At 37.9% G+C, this 18,675-nt stretch overlaps 1 protein-coding gene across 2 annotated transcripts; it reads left to right on the top strand.

The window, feature by feature from the left end:
* Positions 1-48: 48 nt before the first annotated feature.
* On the top strand, positions 49-18,663 carry LOC129413427 (calcineurin-binding protein cabin-1-like). 2 transcript variants are annotated; one of them, XM_073867545.1, is made up of 8 exons: positions 49-134; positions 2,726-2,770; positions 4,678-4,773; positions 5,075-5,188; positions 9,920-10,054; positions 17,697-17,782; positions 17,964-18,140; positions 18,563-18,663. In XM_073867545.1, exons 2-6 carry the CDS (start codon positions 2,768-2,770, stop codon positions 17,721-17,723), a joined length of 375 nt encoding a protein of 124 aa, XP_073723646.1. In that variant the 5' UTR covers positions 49-134; positions 2,726-2,767; the 3' UTR covers positions 17,724-17,782; positions 17,964-18,140; positions 18,563-18,663. The 2 variants fall into 2 exon arrangements, with proteins under 2 accessions (XP_073723646.1, XP_073723645.1); XM_073867544.1 differs by lacking the exons at positions 17,697-17,782; positions 17,964-18,140; positions 18,563-18,663 and having other exon boundaries at positions 9,920-10,561.
* The last annotated feature ends 12 nt before the right edge of the window (positions 18,664-18,675 follow it).

The following is an 18,675-nucleotide window of genomic DNA, read 5'->3' as shown; positions in this document are numbered from 1 at the left end:
ACAAACACATGTGTATCACGTGACCGGCGCTTTTCGGTTTGTGGGTCGCGCGTGCGTTGGTTCGTCCAATCAGAACGCTCGACACTGACTTGAGCAACTCTCCTCCACCGAGCAGAATAACATGCGCGCGGCAGGTAAGAGCTCTCCATCAAAACAACACACAAATACAAACTTAACACACAAACACACACACGTATGAAACAGACTGCACGAGAGTCGAGCATTAACAAACTATGGATTATGTGGAAGTATATTGGTAGTGATGGGAGAAACGAAGCTTTTCGAAGCTTCGAATCAATTGAACCAATTGCTTTGAAAATTGATTCAGTTTTTCGAAGCAGTTCGAAACACCACACACGCTGGCGACCCCTGCTGGTCAAAATAGTGTAAAGCAGATATGGCCAAACATTTAACACTTTTTTTACAAAATAATAGCAAGATTTTTATTAAAATATGTTAAAAAATTATTTGACTTAAAGGAATGGTCTACTCATTTTCAATATTAAAATATGTTGTTGCCTTGGCTGGGAACTGTTGGGTCATCCCTCTGTCGTCTGTGTGTGTGCGCGTGGGCGCTGGAGCGCGCTGCTGCGCTGCGATGGCATTTGGCTTGGCCCCATTCATTCAGTGGTGCCATTTGGAGATGGAGTTGGAAGTGACCAAGCACATCGGCGTTTTTCCTATTTAAGACGAGTAGTTATACGAGCAAGTTTGGTGGTACAAAATAAAACGTAGCGCTTTTCTAAGCGGATTTAAAAGAGTAACTATATTTTATGGCGTAATAGCACTTTTGGGAGTACTTCGACTCGGCGCAGTAACACCCTCCCTCTCCCATTATGAGAGTGAGAAGGGGAGCAGACTTTTCAGGCGAGTCGAAGTACTCCCAAAAGTGCTATTACGCCATAAAATATAGTTACTCTTTTAAATCCGCTTAGAAAAGCGCTATGTTTTATTTTGTACCACTAAACTTGCTCGTATAACTACTCGTCTTAAATAGGAAAAACGTTGATGTGTTTGGTCACTTCTAACTTTATCTCTAAATGGTACCATTGAATGAATGGGGCTAAGCTAAATGCTATCGTAGCGTCGCAGCGCGCTCCAGCGCTTACAGCGCTTACGTGCACGCACACAGATGATAGAGGGATGATTCAACAGTTCTTAGTTAAGGTAATAATATTGAAAATGAGTAGACTATTCCTTTAATTTAGACATAGTTGAAAGTGTATTATGTGTTTTTAGTTTAATTTAGGGCAAACAAATGATTAAAACTAACAACCCTTTTAATTATGCACATTTTTGTCATTAAATCTGTCTATAAACAATAAATAGACAAAATGGCAGTGTTATTAGTCAGAAGGATAAATGTTTTATGAACTTTTATAATAAAACTGGCCCGAGTTCACCGAAACATATTAGACACTGGTCATGTGATCAACTCCCCCTAGTGGTGAATCGTCGGATTTTCGAAACCTTTCGAAACAGTTATGACGTAATGAAGCCTCGTTTGCTAAAATCACGTGACTTGGGCTGCATCCGAAACCGCATACTGTATAGTAGGTACTGAATTAGATGAAGTAGCTACTTACTTGGCGTTAAAACAGCAGGTACTGTATAGTATGAATCCTGGTAGTATAAATGAGATTCGGACGTACTACATCCGCCATGTTGCTACATCACGTGACATACGTCGTCATCACGTCGTGTCATTTCAGCGCGAAAACAGCCGCGTGCCTCTTCTTCTTTGTTGGATAACTCCTCGTCCGGGGCATCATGGGATAGTGAAGCGTCCATCGTATGCACACTGCAAAATCTAACCGGAAGTAGTAGGTCATCCGGGTACTTTTTCGCATACTGTTTTTCGAATACTATGTATTCGGACATACTACTCGCCTCGCCTACTGCTTTTCGCGTACTATATAGTATGTAGTAGGCGGTTTCGGACGCAGCATTGGGCCAGTTTGAAACAAGCTCCGAACCACTGATTCGAAACAAAAGATTCGTAAATGTTTCGAAGCCTCATGAAGCAGAGCTTCGAAAACGACCATCACTATATATTGGCCCTATAAGCTCAGCTGTGTAACTTAGTGTTTGTGCAGCTAGCACTGTTAGCTCGTTGTTATTGAATGACGTTTATAAACAGACAAACAACGCTACTGCACCAACGCTAATGTTTCAATTCATTATCAAATCCTTAAAGAAGTGTCTAGGTGTTTGTTTTTATCAAACTAATGTTAGTGTGTTGTAGCCTGATGCAATTTATTAGGGCTCAATGAACGTTACACAGTAGTTGAGGGATGCTAGTATGCACTTGCTGTACAAAATAATCATACTAAATCTATTGGTGCAAATTGCCATTTTCTATCTAGTACAGAATGAAATGTGTAAGAAATGGGTGTGACTTCTAAGTTTGCTTTGCCCATACGTTACCCTAAAGTATAAACCATCGTTCAATATACCCATAGGTACTATTTGTTGCACATCTTTCAGTGTAAGTTATGTACTATTGGTACGTATGTGATTAGAAGAATAACTGTTATGCTTATATAAACATAGTATGGGGTATAGAAATGTATTAGAGTTTTATAGTACGCATACTACTATTGTACAATACAATAGTATTCCGACTTTTACTTTATTAGATTGCCCATATCTTTTTGCATGTGATTTCATGTATGCATGCTGTACGACTATAATAAAGTGCTAAATTTTGATTTTGAAATTACAGATGCTGATGTTCAGAGCGAGTGATCCTTACTAAATAACAAACATGGTAAGTTTTTTACTTTTTATGGTTTTATTATGTTGTATATAGTTGTATTGTATTACTTACTACATATGTACACACCTCTAAAGCTGCTACATAGTGGTTTTAGTGCCACATACACAGCTGCAGAATTTAAAGGTGCCAAAGAATGCATTGAAATAATCAGGTAAATTGTTCTCTGATATCTACATAGAAGGTCTGTGGCTTTATTAAGTGCAAAAACATACAGAATCAAATGGTTATTACCTTATTTGAAAGGGTCATAAATAATAATTTTGAGCCCTGCTCTGATTGGCTGTTGTCAGTAGTTGGAAGCTCTCAAAGCAAACAGACTTCATATGTTTGAGCCTGTATCAGGAGAAGAAACAGATTTTGAGGAATAAACAATTACTTGGAGATTGGAAATGGATGTGTCTGAGTGGTAATTTGTGTTTATTTCAGTATGGACCTTCAAAACGTAAGTCTGTCTCAGTTAACGTTAGGCGTGTAACGGGGAGGGTGTGACTCATCATATTAGATGTATTGCCCTGAGCATACGGCACTCGCAAATTTTACAGTTTTGTCCACGTTTTTTTGAGCCGCTGCTGCAGTAGACTTAAATAAAGCTGGCGGCGCATTAGCGTCTTTTATCCTTCGCTTGCCATACTAAACGGTCCGCGCCACACACAGGTAAACATCAACACGTGAGGAGGAACCGTGAGGTTGGCAACAGATTTGCATACTACGAGTTGATTTGGACAGTTACTTTCACCTAAACACGCGCAAAACTTATTCAGAACCATACATTAGCGGTTTAATGTGTTGTTTTTTCACCAAACTATATTAGAAATGCATGGTTGAATCAAACACGGTGCACCCCGAACCGTGGGAGGATAACGGGACGATACGATTCTTTACCGAGAACCGTTGCACCCCTAGTTAACGTCATGGTAAAACATAACAAAAATAACGAACATAAACAAAAGTTTTAAATCAGAATTAGATACAGCACGTTTTCGGATGTGTAAATGTAGTAATTTTGAATATCGTTATGATAATTCGTAAAGGTACACAAACTACATAAGCAACACAATGTTTTATCAAAATAGAATATCTGAATCTATCTAAATAGAGTCATACCTACATTTTCAAAAGAAACACTACACCAGCCCTTTCTATCTCATGGAAACGCAGTACAGTTGCACTAACTCAGCAGTTTTATCATTATAACAACATTGTAATTAATTTAATGTGTATTATTTAATGTTGGAGCATACATCACGACTGTAACGTCACAGTTTGTGTTGAGATTGGCCTGTTTTTCAGCTGTCTTTTGCGTGCACAAGGTTTACATAAGGAGGAGGAAACATTTTGTTTGAGGCTCATGATATGTCATTACCAGTTATAAAGCTTTTATTATTCATCTACATGTATGCCTAGGTAAATAGTTGTACATTCTTCGGCACTTTAAATATATTTGTGACCCGGTCTGTGGACACTCAACTAAAGTAATGTTTGTTGATGTACTGTTTTCTACATAAAATCAGTCTACGCAATGTAAAAACATTCTGTGAAAATATAACCTTGATATCTTTCATAAAGACTGAGTAAGATCACGTAAAAGATTAAAATACAATCTGACTAAGGGCCGTGGGCCGAAATTAAATGTTGCTGTGTTATATTAAAATAAAAGTTGCCCTGATTCTCCTCATTTATAATTTGAGTTTCGTGATGCATGCTATACACCTTCAAGTATGCACGTGCATTAAAAAAAAAGTGAATTCCTTGCATTTAATTTCAGTTTACATTTTAGCGATGCACAGATAAAAAAGTTACATTTTAGATTACATTTAATTTTTACTGCGGGCCAAAGTTTGTGTACTTCACAAGGATTTGATATCCTGTGTTAATGTTTGTCCTCCTGTCCACCATAGATCCGGATCGCCGCTCTCAATGCCGCGTCTCAGGCTGCGGATGAGCATGAAGAAGCCTTCAGAAGCACTAAACCAAGTCAAACTAAGGAAGCTCAGGTGAACAGATCATTTTGCATTTACATTTATATCACACCCATTTAGCAGGTTTTTTTATCCAAGGTGTCTTAAAAAAACAAAAAGCATTTCTTCTTACACTGATCTGTGACACACATCGTAATCTGTCTTTTTCTGGTCTGAGCTTATAAATTACAATCAGATAACTATTTAATTCCAGTTGGACACAAAAGCTTTTTGATTATTGATGAATTAAATAACAGTGGTTGTAAATAGTATTTTGTTTTGTTTTTACTGCTGGCATTAAATTTGTGAACATTGTTTTTCTCTTTCTGTCTGACAGGAGGCAGAAGCTTTTGCCCTTTATCATAAAGCTCTTGACCTGCAGAAACATGACAAGTTTGATGAATCTGCCAAAGCCTACCATGAGCTTCTCAAGACCCCTCTGCTCAAAGAGGTACTATCAAACATTTCAGTATTTATGTGATCACATGAAACACTAAACATCTATTGAATATGTTACCCATGCTGGCAAAATGAGTCGGAATGCACACCCATCTTATTTTGAGCTGCAGAGAAACGAAAGTATAAATGTCAATTTTATTAAAGTCATGTTCAAGAAACCAATTTGAAATGATTTGAGCTTTGTGACATGGTGCATTATCCTGCTGGAAGTAACCATCAGAGGATGAGTACATGGTGGTCATAAAAGGAAGGACATGGTCAAAATTTGCATTAATGAGAAATTCAACAGGTGTTCCTAATAATCCTTTAGGTGAGTGTATATACATGCATGTGTGTGCATTTATATACATAATTATTACACATTTATTATGAACTTTTATTCTGCAAACGATTAGTTGCGATTAATCATTAGGCAGCTCTAAAAAAAATATCTATTTTGATATCTAAATATCTATTTTGACAAGAATTCATGCAGATATAATCTGTTATGTCTTAAGTAAATGGTCGATTAACTGTTGGGGAAAAATTAAATATATTAGCATTACAGTAGACCTTAAAGCGGTCGGTCTCAATGTCAATCAAACAACAAAAAAATTTAAAAAAGTTGAACACATGTTTTCACTTATAGTATTGCTTTTGACTTTGTGTTTGCCAGATCAATTTTTTTCCTATTTATTTTCAGAAATGCATGTTGTTGCATGTAGATTTTGTTGTGAACCTTCAGAAATCTTTTAACTCAAAATGTAATTCAAATAGGTGTTTTTCAAAATTAAAATAACTCCTTTTTGAAAATTTGCTCATTTTGCCAGCACAGGTCACATATAGTCATATAAACACTTCATAAAGAATTGAGTTGTCATGCTTTCTTATTGTCATGAGGAATTATCATCAGGTTTATCTACATGTAGGAAATATGCAATCCTAGACCACGAAAGCAGATATATGCACATGTATATTTGTAGCAACAGCCATAAATACATTGTTTGGGTCAAAATTATATATTTTTATAGCAAAAATCATTAGGATATTATGTACAGATCATGTTTCATGAAGATAATTGTAAATGTCTTATCATAAATATATCAAAAATGTATTTAGTGTTAGTAATAGGGTTGCTAGGGAGCTCATTTGGACATCTTTAAATGCGGTTTTCTCAAAGATTTTTTTCCACCCTTAGATTCCAGGTTTTCAAATTGTTGTATCTCAGCCAAATGTTGTCTTATCTTAAAACCATACGTCATTGGAAAGCTCAATTCAGCTTTCAGATGACGTATACATCTCAATTTCAAAAAATTGACCCTTATGACAGGGTCACACATGTGTATAGGACTAGTATTTCAATGTGCTGTCTTTAAGGAACAAACTTGTGTACAGAAACTCATTCTGTCTGCTGTAGCACTTAAATCAAACATAGCAGCAATAACTCTGTTGTATATGACATCATTAGGGCCCGAGCACACAGGGGTGTGAGGACCAGATTGTTCTTCAAGGAGTTATTATTATTTTTTTTCTTTTTCTCCGACTTCAGCGGGACTTTAGAGGGCCGAAACATACTCGAAAACTCATGAAATTTTGCACAGATGTCAAGAGTGATGAAAATTTACATGTGGTGTATGCTTTAGAATTAGGCGTGAGAAAATGGCTCTATAGCGCCACCTACAAATTTTCAACGAAGCAGCCCTCGGACTGTGTTTGACGTACAATTACGAAATTCGGTACGCGTCTGTAGCATGACAAGACCTACAAAAAAGTCTCTTGGAGCGAAGCCGTAAACCAAAATTTGTGTCTATTTCGGCCAGCCAGAGTTTGATGTTTCGCTATGAAACAGGTTGCTGGAACTCAGGCATACAGTGTCCGATCTGTCCCAAACTTCACATGATTGCTAAGAGTCATGACCTGAACACATCTACATGTCAATAGTCACTTATGGTTATAGCGCCACCAGCTGGCAACAGGAAGTGACATGTTTACAATGATTATCCAATGTCTGATCTGTCCCAAACTTCACATGATTAATAAGAGTCCTGGACTGAACACATCTACATGTCAATAGTCACTTATGGTTATAGCGCCACCAGCTGGCAACAGGAAGTGACATGTTTACAATGATTATCCAATGTCTGATCTGTCCCAAACTTCACATGATTAATAAGAGTCCTGGAGTGAACACATCTACATGTCATTAGTCACTTATGGTTATAGCGCCACCAGCTGGCAACAGGAAGTGACATGTTTACAATGATTATCCAATGTCTGATCTGTCCCAAACTTCACATGATTAATAAGAGTCCTGGAGTGAACACACCTACATGTCAATAGTCACTTATGGTTATAGCGCCACCAGCTGGCAACAGGAAGTGACATGTTTACAATGATTATCCAATGTCTGATCTGTCCCAAACTTCACATGATTAATAAGAGTCCTGGACTGAACACATCTACATGTCAATAGTCACTTATGGTTATAGGGCCACCAGCTGGCAACAGGAAGTGACATGTTTACAATGATTATCCAATGTCTGATCTGTCCCAAACTTCACATGATTAATAAGAGTCCTGGACTGAACACATCTACATGTCAATAGTCACTTATGGTTATAGCGCCACCAGCTGACAACAGGAAGTGACATGTTTACAATGATTATCCAATGTCTGATCTGTCCCAAACTTCACATGATTAATAAGAGTACTGGAGTGAACACATCTACATGTCATTAGTCACTTATGGTTATAGCGCCACCAGCTGACAACAGGAAGTGACATGTTTACAATGATTATGCAATGTCCGATCTTTCCCTAACTTCACATGATTAATAAGAGTCCTGGACTGAACACATCTACATGTCAATAGTCACCAGTGTTGGGCAAGTTACTAAAAAATTAGTAATTAGTTACAGTTACTAATTACTTCTTTTAAAAGTAACTGAATTACTCTACCGGTTACTGTATATCAAAAGTAATTAGTTACTTAGAAAAGTAACTTTTAAGTTACTTTTATGTCTGCTTTTTAAATGTAAATATGAACAGTACTGAACAGTCAAACAGTAAAATGATATGGATGGGCTATTTTACACGTAAGACTCTAATATATCACATACTGTAGGAGCCTATTTTGCTTTAGATTCAACCTTTGAATATTTTTGTTAGAAATTATCTTAATATTTAAACTTAGTTTATTTATGTATATCATTTAGACCATTTAGACAAATATTCTGCATGTTTACAAAAATATAAAATGTGTTAAAATTGTGTAGTGTCTCTTTAAAAATTTTTAGACAATTGTGTCAACATGTCAAATTTTCTAAAATAAATTATAATTTTTCTGATTTCATATTTATTTTAATAAGTTAGAAACGTCTCCGCTGTGTCCTGCTGACAGGCACGATGCATGTGCAGCAGATGAGGCAAATTATGGGTCCTCCGAAGGTTAGACCGTCTCATTTCAGTTCTCTTCGCGAACTTCTGAGCGCCTTGAATGGGCAAGTGCTCACCTTTTATTGCATGCTTAGTAGGGTGCAGCACTTGAATTGGAACACAGCTTGTGAAGCTTGCCACAGGGACTGCGCTCTTTGGTCATATATTGTTTGTTTTCTGTTGGATTTAAATGATACACAGGATTAAAGGAAGATATTTACTCAGAAAACGGAGTAGGCTACGTGGATTGTTTTGTCGGACGGACACAGAGCGAGTGGATTGTTTTGTCAGATGGACACAGAGCGAGTGGATTTTTTGTTCGGATACGGAGAGACTGAAACTAAAACTAAAAGCGAGCTCACACATACTATGGAGTTTTAACACGGGTGTACACCGCAGTGTGAATATTTTAGTGGAAACAACAATCGCGGATCGTTCTCTTCCATGAAGCCGATGTAAACATCTAAGAATATATGATCATTTCTTAGATTTATTACTTTTGTGGACTACAAATGCAAGTTGATGTCATACTGCGATTGCTTGGTGAAGATAATTTACAATCATGAGACCGGATGGATTATGACTTGCGCACAATTTTTAAACAAAGGTATGTTGTCCCGTTTAGATTTTTCATGTTCATTCTATATGCACTGTCAGCTATGATGAAGTGTAATGAATCATTGCGCCGCCAACTACAGTCCTGCGACGTCAGATATGTCTTGTCTATTTTTTACAAAATAGAGTAACGCGCGTAACGAACTCATTTAAATTTCAGTAATTGTAATTGCGTTACTTGATTTAAAAAAATAGTGGAGTTACAGTAACGCGTTACTCCCATCACTGATAGTCACTTATGATGCCAATAGTCAGTTACGGTCATAGCGCCACCAGCTGGTAACAGGAAGTAACATGTTTACAATGATAATGCAATGTCAGATTTGTCCCAAACTTCACATGATTGATAAGAGTCCTGGACAGAACACATATACGTGCCAATATTTACATGTAGTCACTCATACACACACATACACACACACACACACACACTCGCTCACTCACTCTCTCTCTCTCATGCTATCTTACACGATGCTACCTCGCTGTCATTTGTAATTAGCAACAGGAAATGTGGCACATTATACTACACTTTTAAATGGTTCACCTATGTTTACATGCTTAAATGCCTATTTACTACTGTTCCCTTTAAATTCTTCTCATGCCACGGCGTGGCGGTGTCAGGTGTGCGAGGGCCCTTCCATCACTGCTTGCAGTTTTAATGCTATCATTATATTTCTATTTTTGATAACATCAGGCAGTGGCATCTGAAGATGAGAAAGTTGGACTCAAGCATCCTGGACTGATGTTAAAATATTCCACCTATAAAAACTTGGCCAGCCTCGCTGTACTCAAAGATGATATTGACACTGCCATGGACCTTTACGTGCAGGTAAACGCATGCTGTCATATAGACGTCTGCAGGACTGAGCAATTAAAAGTTAAACATCAATCAAATTTTTCTCATGCTTAAAGTGCCCATCTTATGACTGCTTTTCCACAAGTTAAATAGGTGTATGAGTTCCATAAAGCATGTTTCAAAAGTTTTTTGCTCGAAATAGCTTGTAGGAAAAGATTATTACCAGGGTTTATACAGAAATCCTTGAGTTAAATGTACTACTTTTTACTACCTTCAGAATATTTTTTAAAACCATCACGACACTGAATTGCAAGTGTTAATCAGCGACCTTTCTATTATTTACACAGATTTTGACATATATAACATACAAAAAAGAATTAAAGTGAAAAAAATTCTTCTGACTGAAATATTTTTCAGGCCAAGTCATATTCCTTTACCTAACACTTTATGTAGGCGAGACCAATAGCATTTTAAGGGGAGATTTTTTTGCCATAAATTCCATATTGAAGTCTCATGTGGCATATACTGTAGGTAGCTGTAGTTTGCAGGGCATTTCAGATTAAGGCGAAACAGCTAAATAACTCACTATACTGTATAAAAAGAAACCATGAATATCACCACCTTAAATTAATCTTTTATTAATTATTTATTAATTGTAAATGCATTTATTTTAGCATTTACTAATCATTTTTTAATCAAAGTTGAAACTGTTAACATTAGTGAATGCACCATGAACCACCGTCAATTACTGTAATGACATAAACAAGAATTAATTAATGATTATATACTCTATATTTTTCATTGTTTGTTTATGTTATATAATGCATTTACTAATGTGAACAAATACAACTTTTTCATATCATATTATTCAGTACACATAAACAAATAATCCAGGGTCTGTTCTGTTCACACAACAGCTTACAGTTAGAGCTCTAATACAGTAAGGTTATATGTATGAATATAAACCCTGAACGAGTAACTCGAGTCAAACTCGTGTACAATTCGCACAGGATGTCTGTAACCATAGTGACAGTTGTTAATTTAATGACTGTACTTTATCAACAAATTATTATGTTACAATAGAGGCAGCGCTGATGTGCTAGTTTATGCGCAATGTTTCTGCTGTTTACTTTCTCTTAAGACCTAAATGGTCGTGTTTATATGAGGATATTTACACAAGCTCAATGAGAAACGAATGCACGGCTAGCGTGCTCCTCTGACACAGAAACAGCGGACGCACTGTTGTTTGTGTTTGAATGGCTTAAAATCACTTGTTTTTAAACTGCTGTGCTTAAATATATGTACAAATGTTACGTTTTTTTGACCACACGCAAATGCAACTGCAGGAACCGACAGGTGGATGACATCAAAGTCGCGCGAGAGCATTTCGGAAGCAGTCTCCTCTTATGATTCCTCGTCAATCGCTCTCAAGGGATTTGGATGTCATCTGCCTTTTGGTTGTTGTGGCGCCACATGAAGTTTACCCACGAGTTCAACAAACCCGTTGTACCAGCCACTGGCTATATCAGCATAGCATTAAAAAGCGTGCCGCGGATGATCAGTAACGTGAGAAATCTTTTACCCCCAAAATACAGGACCCTTTACGTTAGTCATACTGTGCAAAGACACGCAATTACCTGTTTGGTTTTCTTATCCCACGAACTGAAAGGCTTGCCAATCTTCATCATTTCGCTAAGCCAAGTCAATCGTCTTTTACACCTTTATCAATCTTCAAAACATCGGAGCCTTCCTGCATTATAAGTTTGACCATGCTAGCTGAAATAAACTTTTACCTCAGGTTAACGTGATAAAGTCAGAAAACCCGGAGTGGATCCGGTCCGTAGTGATTACAGAACGCTTACAGCGGAGAGAGGAACGTGATTCGGCTCCAATCCAGGCTTTGATCACATCCCAGAGACGAAAGATCTTTGATTATTTGCCCAGATATGCAGGTGATTTGAACTAATTTCCAGGCATCATAACGTTACAAAAAGCAATCGAAAATTTACTACCTCGACAGATGACGCTTACTACTTTTTACTTCTTTTTACTGGCCTTAATTTGGCATAATTTAATTTACTACCTTTTACAACCCCGCGGAAACCCTGTACTGATTTAAACCAGTGGCATTATGTTGATACATAAAAAAATCCAGCGGATTATGCCTCTAGGGGACTTTGTGCTTCTGAGATCCTGTCAACAAATTGGCTTTCGGGTCCCGAATTCTTGTGGAAGGCAGAAGTTTCTGAGGAATTCTTTCCAACAATTGACCTACTGGTTGGTGATCCAGAGGTTAAAGCTGCTACGGCTCTTGTTATAAGAAGTGATGACGGTACAGAAATGCTTGATTGTCTGTCTAGATTTTCATCTTGGAAAAACTCTTCTTAAAGTAGTCACATGAATGAATAGATTGGGGTTTAAAGAAAAGAGTCCTGATGTTGTAACTGCCAAAGAGCGTGAGAATGCTGCCAAGGTGGTAATAAAGCTTGTTCAACAGCGGCCATTTAGTCAAGAGATGAAGATGCTTCAAGCTGAAGAAAGTCTCCCTTGTTCTAGTCCACTCTTCAATCTTGATCCAATTTTGAGAGAGGGTATACTTTGCGTTGGAGGAAGACTTGGGTATTCATCTCTCAGTGAAGAATTTAAGTACCCATTCATTCTGCCGAAGGACAGTCCTATCACTCAACTTATTTTGCTACATTACCATTCTCAAATATGCCATCAAGGTAAAGGTCAAACTCAGATGGAGCTTAGAGTAAATGGATTTTGGATTATTGGCTGTAGCAAGTTGGTTGCCAAGTTAATAAACAGCTGTGTGCAATGCAGAAGAGTGAGACGTCCAGTTGAAGAACAACGTATGGCGGAGCTTCCTAAGGAGCAAGTGGAAGCATCCGCTCCGTTTACGTATTGTGGAATGGATTGTTTTGGACCTTTTACTGTTAAAAAGAATTGTAAAGAGTACAAGAGATATGGCCTAATATTCACATGCTTTTACTCCCGAGCTGTCCACCTGGAAATGTTGGAAGATCTTTCTACAGACTCATTCATTAATGCCCTGCGGTGCTTGATTAGCCTGAGAGGAGCTGTGTGTAAACTCTATTGTGATCAAGGCACACATTTCATTTGAGCCAAAAATGAATTGAGGAAAGCACTTAAACAATGTGATGACCATGCCTTTCGGACATTCATGGCTGAAAAGCAATGTGAGTTTGTTTTCAACTCTGGCGGTGTTTGGGAGCGCCAAATGAGTACCATCCGAAATGTATTGAATGTTACTTTGGCTCAAAGTATGGGAAGACTTGATGATGCTTGTCTCAGAACACTCTTTTATGAGGCTATGTCCATTGTAAACAGTCGTCCTTTAACAGTTGACGGAATAAATGATCCCAATTCTCTTGAGCCCTTAACACCAAATCATTTGATTCAGATGAAATCAAAGATTGCTCTTCCTCCTCCAGGGAATTTGTAAGAGAGGACATGTATGGTACCAAGCGCTAGCGTCGTATTCAATATCTGATTGAACAATTCTGGAGCCGGTGGAAGAGAGAGTATCTTTCAAACCTAACCCTGCGACAGAAGTGGCATAAGATACGACGTAATCTTCAAGTGGATGATGTAGTTTTGATAAAAGAAGATCTCCTTCCAAGAAATCAGTGGCAACTGGGACGAATATTGGAAACAACTGTGGACAGTGATGGATTGGTACGAAGAGTGAAAGTGCGAGTTAGTGAACGGAAATCAATAGGAAAGCATGATGTTCAATTTAAATCTTCAGTTATAGAAAGACCAGTTCAAAAAGTTAGTGCTTCTGCTTAAAAGTGAAAGACGAGTTTAGTGAAAATGACAGGAAATAAACACATTTGTATATGTATGTTTGACCTAATCATATTAATATAATTTTATACTTACTTGCATATGTTGGTTTACGGCCCTTAAGATTGAAATCATGTATGATCTTATGAGGTTGGTTTTAATCATGTCATGATTGGTGGGAGTGTAAGGGACCACTTAAAATACTGTATTTATGTATTTTATGCAAGTATGAATTAAGTCATGAATTATTAAATACATTTGTGTAATTAATTTTGTAACTTGATTCACAATACAAATTTATGTCTTTGTACTTGGTGTATGTGAATTGCAAACGGAAGCTCACTGATATTTGTGTTGAAATTGTCCTCTTCAGGCACCGTAGGGAACAGGTGCACAAGTAATCATGATGAGATGGCAGGTGGACATATATGCTAGACGCCAGTTGTTTGAGTTGCTATTTTAATGTGTATTTTTTACACTTCGTATCATGTGAATGAAATTGGATGCACGGTTAATGTTGACGACAGGATTATGATATCTGGTTTGCACTCCTTGGAGAGCGTAGCAAGGTATGTTGATCGATTAATGAAATGAACATATCAATGAATGTTTGTGTAATGTTTGTGATGTCTATTTATGCAATTTGATGTTTGAATATGAATTTATCTTTTGCATAGTTTTCACGGTGCTGTGGGGTGTCGCAACTTGACGCACTGATGTATTAAATAAAGACGCTGTTTGGATACATCGTGTTGTCTCGTATGGTGAATTGAAACAAAACTTCACGCATCAGTTGAGGCTCTCGGGTCCAAAGGTTTGTTCTTTTCATTCTCATACTCGCACACACACAATGATTAACATGCAATCAGACACTTAAAGCTCTTCTGTTTCCATTAACACACACTTTGCACGGTTCACACACACAAATAGCCGCTCTGTTGGTTGTCCAGTGGTTAACTGCAGTAGTGTTTCTTTTTGGCAGGCTATGTGGAGAGCCTCCTTTTATAGCCAGCTCTGAGGAGAAACTTTCCGAGATGATCATGAAGGGAGAGCTCACTTTCACTGACCCTGTGTGGCGCACCATTAGTGATGCAGGTTAGAGTTGTCTCTGATATCTGTTTATATTTTCCTAAACCCCTGATGATAAAGTCTAAACATCAGAAAAATATCAGTCAATACATCTTTGAGGGAAATATACACTCACCTAAAGGATTATTAGGAACACCATACTAATACTGTGTTTGACTCCCTTTCGCCATCAGAACTGCCTTAATTCTACATGGCATTGATTCAACAAGGTGCTGAAACATTCTTTATAAAACGGCCAGTTCTGGTTCTTCATTCTGATTGGTTGAAACGCGTTCTCAGCTGTGATAAAACTCACCGGTAAACCCACGGCTTAAACCGTATTACATAGCTTGTATCACTGCGCCACTGTTGTTGTGTACTGTAGAAAATAACTGTCAAAATGTCGGATTTTGTTGTCAATTTTGATTTATTGGGTGGGCTAATTATATTATATTGTATTAATTATAATCCTCAACAATTGAACAATTAATGGCGATATCCAGATAAGTGTCAATAAATATTGTTGAGTTTTCTTGTTAATGCTTCCGTGAGGAGTAGTTGTACCGTATATTATCCACTGGGTGGCGATCACTGATCAGTGGTGGCGATCTTACACAACATAAACACTGATGCTTTCACTCAACACTTTAAAACTCAAGTGTATTTTTTGATCAGCGATCTGAATCGGATCTCTAACAAAAGTCATTCACAGAAATGGAATTATCCCAACATTTTGCTCAAAATTTGAGAGGATAAAAGAACAATTGAAGGTAGGGTGAAACGTTTTTTATTTTGTTGTTTGAAAGCAGAGGGTCTGTTCTTTCATTTGATATATTGTATGTTTATATATCTAAAGAAGAACATTTTTCTGGAAGGCATTAATGTTTAACTAAAGCTGGGTGGCAACTCTTTTAAAAAACGCTGGCAGGGAAAGTGTTAAGCATGCTTCCGAGCATATTTGATCCACACGTCAACAGTTGCACGGTATAAATGTTAATGTATAAATTAGATGAATGTTGATTTATGAAAATAAACACCACAGTCTTAATGAATCATATTTTCATTGTGTCTTTGCTCCGTCTGTTTTGCTTGGGAACCGCTCTGTTGCAGACACACTTGAGTCTGAGGAACTACTTTGTTTGGCGGAAGACTAATATCTGTACTAATATAATTACAACTTATTTGCTGTGTTTTATTATATGAAATCCTGCTATACAAAATTTGAAGCAACCGTTTTATAAACGCAATAAGCCCCGCGAAGCAGTGGGTTACCAGTGCATTTTATAACGGCTAAGGGGGTTTTAGGCACTCCGCTTCGCGTCGTGCCTAACAACGCCCCTTAGCCGTTATAAAATGCACTGGTAACCCACTGCTTCTTGGGGCTTATTGCTTTATTAGAAATGTTGTCACATATTGATAGGATAGCATCTTGCAGTTGATGGAGATTTGTGGGATGCACATCCAAGCACGAAGCTCCCGTTCCACCACATCCCAAAGATGCTCTATTGGGTTAAGATCTGGTGACTGTGGGGGCCATTTTAGTACAGTGAACTCATTGTTATGTTCAAGAAACCAATTTGAAATGATTCAAGCTTTGCCCCATGGTGCATTATCCTGCTGGAAGTAGCCATCAGAGGATGAGTACATGGTGGTAATAAAGGGATGGACATGGTCAGAAACAATGCTTGGGTAGGCCGTGGCATTTAAACGATGGCCAATTGGCACTAAGGGGCCTAAAGTGTGCCAAGAAAACATCCCCCACACCATCACACCACCACCAGCAGCCTGCACAGTGGTAACAAGGCATGATGAATCCATGTTCTCATTCTGTTTACACCAAATTCTGACTCTACCATCTGAATGTCTCAACAGAAATCGAGACTCATCAGACCAGGCAACATTTCTCCAGTCTTCCACTCTCCAATTTTGGTGAGCTTGTGCAAATTCTAGCCTCTTTTTCCTATTTGTAGTGGAGATGAGTGGTACCCGGTGGGGTGGTGCGTGTTCTGGCTTCACAAATGCTTTGCTGCATACCTCGGTTGTAACGAGTGGTTATTTCAGTCAAAGTTGCTCTTCTATCAGCTTGAACCAGTCATCCCATTCTTCTCTGACCTCTAGCATTAACAAGGCATTTTCGCTCACAGGACTGCATACTGGATGTTTTTCCCTTTTTACACCATTCACACCATGGTTGTGCGTGAAAATCCCAGTAACTGAGCAGAATTACTCAGACCAGCCCGTATGGCACCAACAACCATGTCACGCTCAAAATTGCTTAAGTCCCCTTTCTTTCCCATTCTGACATTAAGTTTGGAGTTCAGGAGATTGTTTTGACCAGGACCACACCCCTAAATGCATTGAAGCAACTGCCATGTGATTGGTTGATTAGATAATTGCATTAATGATGATGTTCCTAATAATCCTTTAGGTGAGTGTACACACCCTATGGATGTGACAAAAAATTACTAGTTTTTGGGAGAAAGCATACTGTGTAGGAATTGAAAAAAATGCAAACTAGAGGTATTATATATATGTATATATATGTAATGTGTGCATATTTGAAGAAAACAACATTATGAAGTTGACATATCTCTGTTATGGCTGTAAGAATTAAAAAAAACTGTGCTTACCTAACTATGAAAAATTGCTTTAAGAATTTTTAGAGACCTTGCATGGGTATTTACACCACCAAATATTGATATCTGAGATACCCGAGTAAAAATATATTTTTTCCAATGGTAAGGCTGACATTTGCATGGAACTGCCCGTAACATTTTTGTGTTCTGTCTTATAGCTAAAAATGTATCGCGATGTCTGTTAAAAGTTGATCCGGCTCACCGTGTTACAGCCAGTGAGCTGCTAGATAACCCTTGAATTTCGGTAAGAGGACTCAATCACTCTCTTCCCCTGTGAAAATGAGGTCTTGAATTTTATATTCTAGATTTAGAAAAAATGTAATTCTCTTCAGTTTGGCAAATGACAAAAAATTGTCACTGTTTTAAAGGGGGATACATCCACCACAACGTGCACTAACGTCCTTGAACTCGTGCGTACGTTTCAGGACTCACAAAACGACGAAGAAACTGTAGAGATGAGTGATAGACTGCAGGGCCTTTCTCTCATATCCACTCAGGACGAAGGATCAGGGCCTAGAACCTCAGAGGAGCTCTCAGACGCCCAAACACATTCTGTGGAGGACGTAACAGACAGGAGTGATCCCTCCGCCCCAAACAAGAAGGTAATAAACCGGATATCACGATGGACACTTTAGCTAAAAAAAGTGATCATCAAATTCTCAAAAGTTTTTAGCATATGAACTATAAGAAGGTAAGACTCAAATATATAGTAGAAGAGCCTAACTAATATCACTGGTGTTCATAATTCAGGAACAGGGTGTCCAGTACTGATTTCAGTCTTGGGTGCTAATTGGCAACCTAATGAATTAATCGTAAATATAAATGATTGCTTTTTTTTAATTAATTTGGGTCTTTTAAAGAGCTTGTACAGTATTGTAGACGTGCATCATGCCTCCAAAAAGCCTTTAAATGTGACAGTATTCACATGCATTTCCCAACATACCAATATGTCTGCCATAAATAAGAAGTGTAAATGTCTCATTTATTTATTTATTTTTTCATGTGCTGGATTGTATCCTTATAGCCTCTGAAGAAAAAAATGTCAGCGTCATCATCTAACGCTTCAAAGAAGAGCACAACGCTCGCAAAGGCCTACAGCTCTCCGATTGCATTCAAAACACCGGTCAGTCATTCACC

The sequence above is a fragment of the Misgurnus anguillicaudatus genome, chromosome 5, assembly GCF_027580225.2.
Source record: "Misgurnus anguillicaudatus chromosome 5, ASM2758022v2, whole genome shotgun sequence".
Classification (NCBI taxonomy): Eukaryota; Metazoa; Chordata; class Actinopteri; order Cypriniformes; family Cobitidae; genus Misgurnus; species Misgurnus anguillicaudatus.
The sequence above is the reverse complement of the archived record's forward strand: the minus strand, read 5'-3'. Positions and strand labels throughout refer to the sequence as shown.

Bases quoted from the DNA above. Each gene is read 5' to 3' on its own strand.
- LOC129413427 (XM_073867544.1), top strand. The intron at 4,774-5,074 runs GTGAACAGATCA...TCTGTCTGACAG, and splicing joins GTCAAACTAAGGAAGCTCAG to GAGGCAGAAGCTTTTGCCCT. The intron at 5,189-9,919 runs GTACTATCAAAC...TGATAACATCAG, and splicing joins AGACCCCTCTGCTCAAAGAG to GCAGTGGCATCTGAAGATGA.